Source organism: Orcinus orca, chromosome 7 (genome assembly GCF_937001465.1).
Source record: "Orcinus orca chromosome 7, mOrcOrc1.1, whole genome shotgun sequence".
Lineage (NCBI taxonomy): Eukaryota > Metazoa > Chordata > Mammalia > Artiodactyla > Delphinidae > Orcinus > Orcinus orca.
Window position 1 is genome coordinate 31895397 of NC_064565.1, and position 12084 is coordinate 31907480.

A 12084-nucleotide genomic window follows, 5' to 3' on the forward strand; every position below is an offset into this window, starting at 1 on the left:
TTGTAGGAGAAAAAACAATGTAAAAAATGTCAAAAGACAAAAGGAAAACTGGGTAAAATATCTGCAATATAATAAAGGATTAAATTATTTAATACATATGAGCTCCTACAAATTGACAAGAAAAAATACATGAATAACGGGGCAAAGGGTATTAAAAAGAAAATTCAAAGAAAGGAAAATATAAACAACTTTGAAATTTTAAAAAGTATTCAATTTCTGTCATAAAATGATAAATGGATTTTAAAACTATGAAAATATTTGATAAGATACTGTTTTGATTAAAATGTAGACAAAAGGCACTCTGGTATAGTGATAACAAAAGTATAACCCCTAAGTAGCGCCACTGTGCAATATTCCATCAAAAGTTTATATATATATTACACTATTTGATCAAGTAAGTCCATTTGTAAAGATAGAGTTGTACATATGATAATTTGCAGATGAAGATGGAAATCCTTTGCAATATCATTTCTGGTAGCAAAAGATTAAGCAACATTAATATTCCTCAATAGATGGCTGCATAAATAATGTATGATAGTCACAGAGTGTAATATTAAAAGGCCACGTAAATGAATGTGATTAATATGCATGTGCTGATGTGGAATAACTTCCAATATTTTGTAAGTTGAAAACAGCAAGATGTGAACCGTGTGCATGATATGCTACCATTTAAGTTAAAAAATAAAAGATTTTTCTAGACCTGTGTGATGGTAAATCACAGAATACATCTTAAAAGATTAATGAAGGAATGCTGTTACTTCTGCCATGGGAACTGGTGATGAGTTCAGGAGTGGGAAGAAAACTAAGTTTTACTTTATTCTGCATAGGTTCATTTTTTTTTAGCATTTGCATATATTTCCTATATAAATTAATTAGTTTTCTGAATGAAATTTTAAACTAGTAATAGAAGAAATTTCATATCACCTTCTAAGAAATACTCATAAATAAAACAAGAATTGTTTGGGCATGACATATATGCTGAGCATGGTAATTCAGCATAACAAATACTATAAAACATGCTTTCCCTTCAGGAGAATTCATATTTAAGAGATCGTTTATTGCTCTTACTTTCATGCTCTATTTGAGAAAGTATATTCTCTTGAACCAAAAATTATTGCCTTCTCTGTTACAACTGAGTAGAAAGAAATTTTATGATAGAAGAGCTGGATTCTACTCTTGCCTCTGCTAACAATAAAAGGCCATCACGAAAACTGCATAGGTCTAGCTGTCTTGATTTTTTAAATAAATAATTTTGGTGATGTGTTTGTTCTAAAATTTTATTTGTGAATAGTCATAAAATACTAATTGCCTTATTAATAAATTAACATTAATATTAGCCAAAAGAAACTTCAAAGCAAACAGCTTTCATAGAAATAAAAAGGCTCACTATTATATGATAATATGAACAGTTTGACAGATAAAATATAACTCTTAAAATGGTATATGCCCAGGGCTTCCCTGATGGCGCAGTGGTTGAGAGTCCGCCTGCCAATGCAGGGGACACGGGTTCCTGCCCTGTTCCGGGAGGATCCCACATGCCGCGGAGCGGCTGGGCCCGTGAGCCATGGCCGCTGAGCCTGCGCATCTGGAGCCTGTGTTCCGCAATGGGAGAGGCCACAACAGTGAGAGGCCCGCGTACCGCAAAAAACAAACAAAAATAGTATATGCCCGATAATAGATTAAAAAATATATAAAGCGAAACTTGACATAATTAAATGGAGAAATTAATAAATCCATGATTATACTGTGTGAGTTTCAACCTTAACCCATTCAAACTGATAGAAAAAATTATAACAAATATAATGAGAACCACAAAATAAACACAAAACTCAACACACAGGAAATATATAGAAATTGGTGCCATCAAAACAGAAGGCATATTCTCTCTAAGTACACATGAAACATTTAACAAAATGATCATGTTCTAGTCCACAAAGTAAGCCTCAAGAGATAGCAAAGAATCAAACTAATAATGAACACATGCTCTGAGCACAATGAAATGAAACTAAAAATCAACAAAAAAGACTGCTAAGCTCCTCATATGCTTTAAACTAAAAATAATTACTAAACAAGTTCTTGACTAACAGGACCTCAAATAGGGAATTCAGAAATAGAGATATTATGGCATCAAATGTGTAGATTAAAAACCATGAGACAATTAAAAATTAATCATATAGAGAATAATCTCTAAATGGTGGAGTAAGGACTTCCAAAAATTTTCTCCTCTATAAAAACAATGAGAATACTAGCAAAATCGTCAAAATTATCTTTCTTCTAAACTCTAGAAATTAACCAAATTCTAGTAACAATCCAGTGAGTGTTTATTAAGAAAAAATGCTGAATATCATTGAGAACAGCAAACTTTGTAGCATTTTAACATGCATCAATCCCAGTTACTCAGCCATTAAAAAGTTTGAAATAGGGCTTCCCTGGTGGCACAGTGGTTAAGAATCCGCCTGGCAATGCAGGGTACACGGGTTTGAGCCCTGGTCTGAGAAGATCCCACATGCAGCGGAGCAACTAAGCCCACGTGCCACAACTACTGAGCCTGTGCTCTAGAGCCTGCGAACAACAACTACTGAGCCTGTGCGCCACAACTACTGAAGCCCACGCGCCTAGAACCCGTGCTCCGCAACAAGAGAAGCCACCACACAGAGAAGCCCACGCATTGCAACAAAGAGTAGACCCCACTCACTGCAACCAGAGAAAGCCCGCACGCAGCAACAAAGACCCAACACAGCCAAAAATAAATAAATAAAATAAATAAATTTATTTAAAAAAAAAAGAATGAAATACTGCCATTTGCAGCAACATGGATGGACCTGGAGATTATCATACTAAGTGAAGTAAGTCAGACAGAGAAAGACAAATATCATATGATATGTTTACATGCAGAATCTAAAAAAAAAAATGATACAAATGAACTTATTTACAAAACAGAAACAGACACACAGACTTAGAGAATGAACTTATAATTACCAGAGGGTAAGGGCTGGGTGGGGAGGGATTGACTGGGAGGTTGGGATTGACCTATACACATTGCTATATTTAAAATACATAACCAACAAGGACCTACTGTATAGCACAGGGAACTCTGCTCAATATTCTGTAAAATAACCTAAATGGGAAAAGAACTTGACAAAGAATAGAAACATGTGTATGTATAACTGAATCACTTTGCTATACACCTGAAACTAACACAATACTGTTAATCAACTATGCTCCAATATAAAATAAATATTAAAAAATAAATTAATATAAAAAAACAAACATGCACCAATCATGTCTCCCTTTCCCCAGCTTTGTGGCAGCCTTGGACACAGACAGCCCAGAAACCACCAGAGGGGACAGATGGGTTTTGGAGCTCCCCCAAAAGCCCAATCTCCAGGGAATTGTTCAATGGGGAAAGAAGAGTCTTTTCAAGAAATTGTGCTGGGGCTTCCCTGGTGGCGCAGTGGTTGAGAGTCCACCTGCCGATGCAGGGGACACGCGTTCGTGCCCCAGTCCGGGAAGATCCCACATGCCACAGAGTGGCTAGGCCCGTGAGCCATGGCCGCTGAGTGTCCGGAGCCTGTGCTCTGCTCCGCAATGGGAGAGAGGCCATAACAGTGAGAGGCCCACGTACCACAAAAAAAAAAAAAAAAAAAAATTGTGCTGGATTTCCACATGTAAAAGAAAGAAGATCAAACTTCACATCATATATAAAAATTAACTCAAAATGTACTGTAGACCTAAATGTAAGAGCTAAAACTGTACAACTATTAGAAGAATACATAGGAGTATATCTTAATGACCTTAGATTAGGCAATGGTTTCTCAGCTAGCACAGTAAAACACAAGCAACAAAAGAAAAATAACAAGTGAACTTCATCCAAAAAAAAAAAAACAAAAAACTTTTGACCTTCAAAGGACAACATCAAGAAAGTGAAAAGGTGAAAAAACAACCTACAAAATGGGACAAATTATTTCCAAAGCACATATCTGATTAGGGACTTGTATCTAGAATATGTAAAAGACAATTATGACTCAAAACTAAAAAGATAAATAACACAGTTTAAAACTGGGCAAAGGTCTTGAACAGGCATGTTGTCCAGGAAGATACACAAATGACCAATAAGCACAAGAAAAGATGCTCAACGTTGTTAGGCATAAGGGAAAAAAGTCAAGCACAATGAGATGCCACTTTGCACCCACTAGGATGACTATAATAAAAAAAAGATGGACAGTAAAAACTGATGGAAATTGATTGTGTAGAAACTGAAGCCCTCGTGCATTGCTGATGGGGTTTTAAAATGAAGTAGCCACTCTGGAAAACAGTTTGGCAGTTTCTGAAAATGTTAAATATTGAGTCACCATATGACCCAGCCATTCCATTCTTAGTTTTCACCCAAGAGAAATGAAATGCATGTCTACACAAAAACTTGTACATAAATATTCACAGCAGAATTACTCATAATAAGCAAAAATTGGAAACAATCCAAATGTCCATCAACTGATAAATGGATAAACAAAATATGGTATATCAATACAAGAGATTTTTATTCTACAATAAAAGGAAATAAAGTACTGATGTATGCTAAAACATGGTTGAACATTGAAAACATTATGACAAGTGAAAGAAGTCAGTCAGAAAAGACCACATACTCTACGATTCCATTTTTATAAAATGTCCAGAATAGGTAAATCTATAGAGACAGAAAATAAATTAGTGGTTGTCAGGCCTGGGGTAGGGGTTGATGGGGAGTGACTTTTAATGCCTGTGGGGTTTGTTGAGAGGGTGATTAAAATATAATAATATTAGATAGCGGTAATGGTTGTATCGCTCTCTAAATATACTATAAACCACTGAAGTGTATACCTCAATGTATCTGTTATAAGAAAAAAGAAATATGGTAATAAGTGTGGAAATTTATAAAGAGTAAAAAACTGTACATATACTATTTTTAGTTCACTGTTAACTAAAAATCATATATATTTTTTACCTCATTCAGATAATCTGTATAACTATCCTCAGCTCTGAAAACTTTTCCATCTATATAAGGAAAAACAATGTAACATTCTGACAATTTAATGTTTTCCTTCTCTGTGTATTTGTGCTAGTTAAATAAAGTTGAGAATTCATCCATTAAAAATTAACATCTTACTTAAACTCAATAATTCAGAAAATATAAAAAGAATTAACACAAAGAAATTAGAAAAAATAACTACAGCAACTGATAAGATAGAGAAAAATAGATTATCAAAAAAACCCAAAGTCATTTGTTTGAAAGATTAATAAAGTATAGATAAACCTATGGCAGGACCAATACATATACAGGTAGATATACATATACAATATATGTACAAATTAACAACAGAAGGAATGAAAGTAGGAAATAATTAAGAATATATAAAATAAAAAGATAGAGTGAGATATATACTTTAATAATATATGAAAATAGGTAAAAATAAGACTTTTTCTGGAGAAATGTTACCAAAATTTCATATATTTCACAATTTTCATATATTTCAAAAGAACTATAAAATAATTTGATTCAACCTCCACTCTGAAAAAAGCACAGGTGTAAGGGACAGAAATAAGCTTATAAAAGAGACTGTTCAAAGGCATCGTGGGAATCTGAGGGCACACAGTACATAGAGATGGCCTGGATCTTTGGAATGGCTTGTAAAAGCTCTTGCTTTGGAGTCAGGAGGAATGAAGCGCAAAAGCTCTTCTCTAACATCTCTTTACCACAAGGCTCTGGGCAAATGAAGTAACCTTCTGTGTCTCAGTTTCCATAGGTATAAAATCAGAGAATTAATAATATCTAATTGGCTTCTTGTGAGTTATAAATAAATTACCTATGACATTTTAGATGCTTGATAAATGGTAGCTATCAGTAATATTATAATTAAATTTAAGAAATTATTTATATGGAGTTTGGGATTAACATATACACACTACCATATAGAAAATAGATAACCAACAAGGACCTACTATTGTATAAAACAGATAACCACAGTGAACTATACTTAATATTTTGTAATAACCTATAAGGGAAACAAATCTGAAAGGCATATATATACATATATAAAACCGAATCACTTGGTTGTGCACCTGAAACTAACACAACATTGTAAATCAACTACACTTCAATAAAAAATAAAAAAAAATAAAAATAGAAAGAAAAACCAGAAAGGAAAAAAAGAAATGATTCATAGAGGTGGGAGTTTTGAATAGAGTATAGGATTCAGATTTCCAGAGAGAATGTAGAAAATACTGTCATACTGAAAAGTCATAGATGGCAATGAGCAGCGTACATGAAGGCGGTGGTAAAATGAAGTCATATATGTGAAAGTACTTTACATTCTTGGCCATGATGCATTTATTATCATTACTCATGACAAAACCATAAATAATGTGCGTGGAGTGGAAACCCACAGTGGAAGACAATGAAACATCAGATTGGAGAGATTAAACGAACAAAAATGAAGAAAGCCCTTAATGTCAGGCTGAGGATATGAGGTTCTTTTCATAAATAATGAATAGTTACTTTTAAAATCATGAATGGAGACTGATATGTAAAACTCTCACTTTATTAAGATAAATAAAGGAATGGATGGCCAGACTGTAAACCACCACAGCTTCACTGCCCTGATCTCTTCACCTTTTATCTTCCATTATTCCCCAAGGTAGCCCATCTGCTTAACATCACTTTATTCTTTACTATATGTCTGAGCTCTTTTCATCAATTCTCATCTTCCAGATCTGGATTACCCTCTCCCTTTTCAATAAAAATATTATATTCCTTCAACTTTTTGATATTTTACTTCTCACAAACTGGAGAAACAAGAGGATGATAAAAAATAGGCTGGAAAGAAGACTGCCATGATCATTACAACTGCCTGGACTGTGCTGTGGCACAGATGCTTTTTTTTTAGAATTAAAGTTTGGGTGCAATAAAAAAATTTGTTTAAATAAATAAAAAATGGAGTAAATGGAGCTCCAAATCAACTATAACTCAATACAAAAATATAAAGTAAATGGGGCTCCAAAAAATAAAAAATGTTTGGGTGATGGACACAGTGTACTGCTAGGTGATCATTATGTTTACGCAGTTCTGTATTTACATCCATGATCTCTTTCTTTAAAAAGATATGTTTTAAAATAAATACATTTATAAAAAAATCTTTTAAAAAACGAGCGATTAAGAACAAAGAAATACATTGGTGGGTAAATCTAACCTAATTCAGGCTAAAAGAAAATAAAAGGGAGATGCTACAATGTTCTTTCCAATGTTACTAGAAATATGCTGCAAATTTGTAAGTAGGCTACTACCAAACAGCAAAGAAACCAGAGATAGAAAAGAAATGCAGTCAGTAGCAATAGTCTGGGTTTTCATAAGTAAAAAGAAAATACTTCAGAGAAAGGTGATTAATAAATTATGTATTAAAGAGGGAACATGTAAGGCACTGATAAAATAAAGTATCCAGGTACCCAAGAGAAGTGAGATTTATTTTTATTAAATAAAAAAAAGATTATAAAAATAGTATTTTGAAAATAATTATAGTTAACTAATAAGATGTTAAAAGTGAACTTAGAGAAAATAGAGTAATCTCAGCAATTCAACCAATGGCAGAGTGTAAAGAATTTAGGAAGGGATGATTAGAAAGAAATAAGAGAATATGAGACAACTACAGAGAAAATTCAGGAGGAAAAAAATGGGCGAGTCATGCTTCTAATTTGTGGCATAAAGAGTACTATTATTTTTTATTTTTATAATGTCAAAAGAATAAGCACAGATATTGCATTCAATAAAGAGAACACATTTTAAAAGGAAGCACTCAGCTTAAGAATGTTGGGGAAAAAGACAAAAGAAGAGCAGGGAAGAAGAACAAAAGAAGAACAAGAAAAAAGAAATTTTACTTTTAAAGTCCAATAATCAATAGTCAATTCATTTTTATTGAACTATGAATCTGCTGTAGGTTTTTCAAAAAGAAATGATATGAATAAAACACAGAATAAATTTGTTTTATGTATGAAAATTGGTTTAAATCAAAAATAAGTTTTAATACCTAACAAAACCTCTATTATCTGTAACAATATAAATGCTAAAAATGGTATTTAATACACTGTATGTTGAGGAAGGGATAAATTACCAGCAGGTTAAAGTTTCCATGTAAGAAAAGCTCTGTACTAACTTTAAAAGGTAAAATATACTTTTGCTTCTCTGTCAAATTATAAACAAAGCCAGGTGTGAAATACAGCAATCTTAACAGTGAGAAATGATATGGTACTATTAGAGTTTCTTTCTAAGCTGAGGGTAGAAGGGGTCAATTCCATTAGAAGAATTATCTTTGCACCTGGTAAATTATATTCAAATGTTGAATTGTTCTAATATTCAGCTTGAGTTGTGATTGATTTCACAGAGTACAAAGCCACTATAATAAGTCAATCATTTTGTCATCTGTATCCAAAAACCAGACCTAGAGCCAATTCTCATGTAAAACATGATTATAACTATATCTGAGGTCAAAGTTTGATCTATCATTTTCCTACTCCAAACATGTATATGAAACGGCTATTTTTATTACAACAAACTGCTATTTTTTTTCAGCTTTCATGCCAATTACATTGTGCAAGAATTTTGGAGGAGAAAGAGTTACATAAATGTTTGTGAAACTTATGCCTATAGGACTCAGATTTTAACAGCTAGGAAAAAACAACTACAAGACAACATTTGAAATAAAATAAGAAAATAATGTAACATTCCCTGAAAAAAATCATGTTTTTAATTGCATATTATTTTATTGGATACTATGTAAAACACAAGAGAAAAGTCTATAACTTGATTTCTGACTTCAAGATGCTTATTACTTTATTGGAGAAGTAAAGAGCAAAGGAAGAAGATAGAAATTAAAAAAGCAAATTAAAAATGTGACCACATATTTTCTTGGACAAATTCTAGATATAGAAAGGAGAAATAAGTGGAGAGTAAGAATATTTGGAAGAAGACTCTATATTAAAGAAGAAAGATTTGACCTAGTAGGTTTTAAAAAATATCCAGGATTTTTAGAGACAAAGAGGGAAAGTACAATATAAGCAGAAGAAACAAAATGAAAAAAGTTTATGATGTATGGGTTCTTAGGAGCCTGATGAAGCCTGGGTACTCCTAATCAGAAATTTTTAAAGACTACAAAAACAGTTAGAAAAAAGTAAAAAAAAAAAAAAAAAGTATCAAATATATTCAAATACAATTATCAAAATTCAAAAAAACCCAATTTTTGATGGAGTAATATATGTACTTTTTAAAATTAATGCATTCAATAACAAGATTGAGCAGTGGGTCTAATGACTCCCATTATTGAAGTAGCAGTGGTTTTCAAAGCCTGAACATAAGTGATATTTTGCGATATTAGCAACAACTTTAACGTGATATGAATATGCCTATCACTTCTATTGGAAACACAGTCATAGTTGCTGCTAAGAACTGGTCTGTGGTATACATTCACAGCTGAAAGAAATGTTAAACTTCAGTGAGAGATTAAAGAAAATAAAGGTGTAAAATTTTCCCTAACAAACTTCATGGACCCCTTCAATTCTATCCATGGACCTGTAAGTGTCCTGTGACTCAAATTAAGAATCTGGAGAAGACAGTGGGAAGCCACCATTCATTAAGCACCTAATGGGTATAGGGCACAGCAAAAAGTGCTTCATGTTATTCTTACAGCATGTTGTTGTAATGGGAATTGATATTTGAAAGATGAGAAAACTAAGGCTCAAGGAGTTTTAGGTAACCTGCCAGCCACATACATAATGAATGCCATTTATAGGATTAGAGTTCAAATTTCAGATTCCATAGCCTTTGTTTGCTTTTCCTACTGTGGAATATGATCTAGAGAATCAGCAGAATGTCTTAAATGGGCAATCAGAAGATGAACACAGCCAGAGCAAGCAGTTGTTTTCAAGAGTAGTAGAAATACAGTTGGAAGTGTGGGACAGGGCCAGTCTTTGGAGGGTTCTAAACATTCAAAGAGAAATAAAAGTAAATGCTTTGGAGCATACAAAAATAAGCACCTAGGGAGGAAGATGACAAAAACAGTTACTTAAGGAAAAGGTAATCAGATGGACTGTAATGGTAAAGGATTAGTGTAATATTTTCTGTCCAGAAGATTTTGAAGTCAGTCTAATATGACACATTATACTTAAATGCCTTTTCTAAAATTAGTTGTACCCATTATTGATTTTCTGAGGTGTTTTTGCATTTTTTCTCAATATCTATTCTTAAATATAGCAAGATACACAACACACATATCACTTGCTATTCTTAAATATAGCAAAACACACATCTACTTACTGACACTTGTGCAACTTTCACCATCCACATCCAGCTTCCACCCTTCATAACATGAGCACTTGACTGTGTGCTTGTGTTGCTCACACACTTGACTGCACTTCAGATGGTTGCTGCAATAATCTACAATTTCACATGTTTTATTGTCTCTGCTGAGTTGAAGTCCTTCAGGGCAAGAACAGACAATTCCTCTTCCAGGAACAACAGAACAGTGGTTGCTACAGCCTCCATTGTTCAGTGAACATTCATCTATAAAAGGAGAGGAACAGATTATAGGGCATCATCAATTGTTTTGCTCAATTAAATACTAATCACTGAACTCAATTCTCTAAGGCTGGAATTAGAGAAAGGATATTATAAATGAATGGAGAAAGCACTCTTTAGATTTTTGTCCCAGAAGTTGGGGTAGAAATGATGAAATAATTCATCTAATGACCAAATAGAGTTCTATATGACAGAAATTGGGAATGGAAGATTTTCATTTCTATAAATCTTTGGAGTACACTTTGTTTTACTCCATAGAAGTAAAGTGAGTTCAATGTTTCCATTATTACTGGAAAGATTATGCTGAGCCTTTTAGCAGTTATGCAAAATCAGTTTTTGAGGGCTTCTAAAAGGGACTCACATACACTGGTGATCTGAAAATCTGACTTATCTCAGTGTTTATAAATAAACAGGCATACACATACACATGTATGTATTATATCTATATATCTTTTTCTACACCTATAGTGTGATTTATAATAATAATCCAGAATGGATTAGTTTGTCCTTTACTGGCTACAGATATTTATTTATTTACTTTTATTTTCTTAGATATTTATTTTTAAATTAGGTAAATTATACATTGTATTTCACATATTGGTTATTATTATTAATTCAATGAGGCCATGGAAACATAATAAATAATACACCAAAATACTTGACCTGGCATTTTGGCTGAAATAATCAGCAAGTAGACTGTTGTATAAAGAAAGAGAACTTCTCTTTCAGGGCACTTATAGTTTATAATCACACATTAGATATATTTATTTATCATTCTATTTCATCACAAGATTGTAGGATCCATGAGGGTATGCAAAATATTCATTCTGTTTACCATGTATATCCCACAGCTAGCATAGTGCCTAGCATAGAGTAAGCAGTTAAAAATATTTGTTGAATAACAAAATTTAACAAAATCATCCAAAAGCACACAACTGCCCCTAAATTGAGCTAGTATTTGTCCAACTGGGAAATTTCAAGATGTCATATTTACGCCCTTGACAAAAATAGCAAATAATTGTTTTCGCAACCATGATATTACCTATTATTATATACTATTAGGTGCATAGTAATAAGGCCAAAAGAAGCGTTGTCTTTCTTTACTTTAAAAATATGTTTGAGTAGTTTTCAAAGATTGTTCAGTTAGGTGTGTTTTGAGACATACTGAAAAGGAATGTTGTTCAATGATTGGCGAATTGCAATAATAATTACTTATATACCTCTAATATTTCCTGTTCTCTATAGAAATTCATCCAGCTCAAAAAATTGGACTGGAATGTAAGACTTTCAAAAATATTCTCTACACATTTTAAACTTCTGTATGGGTCAACTATTCTTCACATTTGTCACCATAAAAGAAGTTACAGTAATAAGAAAAGAAAAATGATTACATTAACTGTTTTCTCTAAGAATTCAAGTTTGGCATTATTTTAGAAGAAAAAAAACATAGATTCATTTCTTGGTTCCTTCAAATATGTTTGTTCACC

General features: G+C 32.7%; 1 protein-coding gene across 1 annotated transcript in view; it reads right to left on the bottom strand.

The window, feature by feature from the left end:
* LRP1B (LDL receptor related protein 1B) overlaps positions 1-12084 on the bottom strand; it is a 1810989-nt gene that overhangs the window by 633681 nt on the left and 1165224 nt on the right. Inside the window, exon 23 of the mRNA XM_049711954.1 lies at positions 10337-10582. Within this exon, the coding sequence (XP_049567911.1) occupies positions 10337-10582 (246 nt within the window). The remainder of the gene's footprint in view (positions 1-10336; positions 10583-12084) is intronic.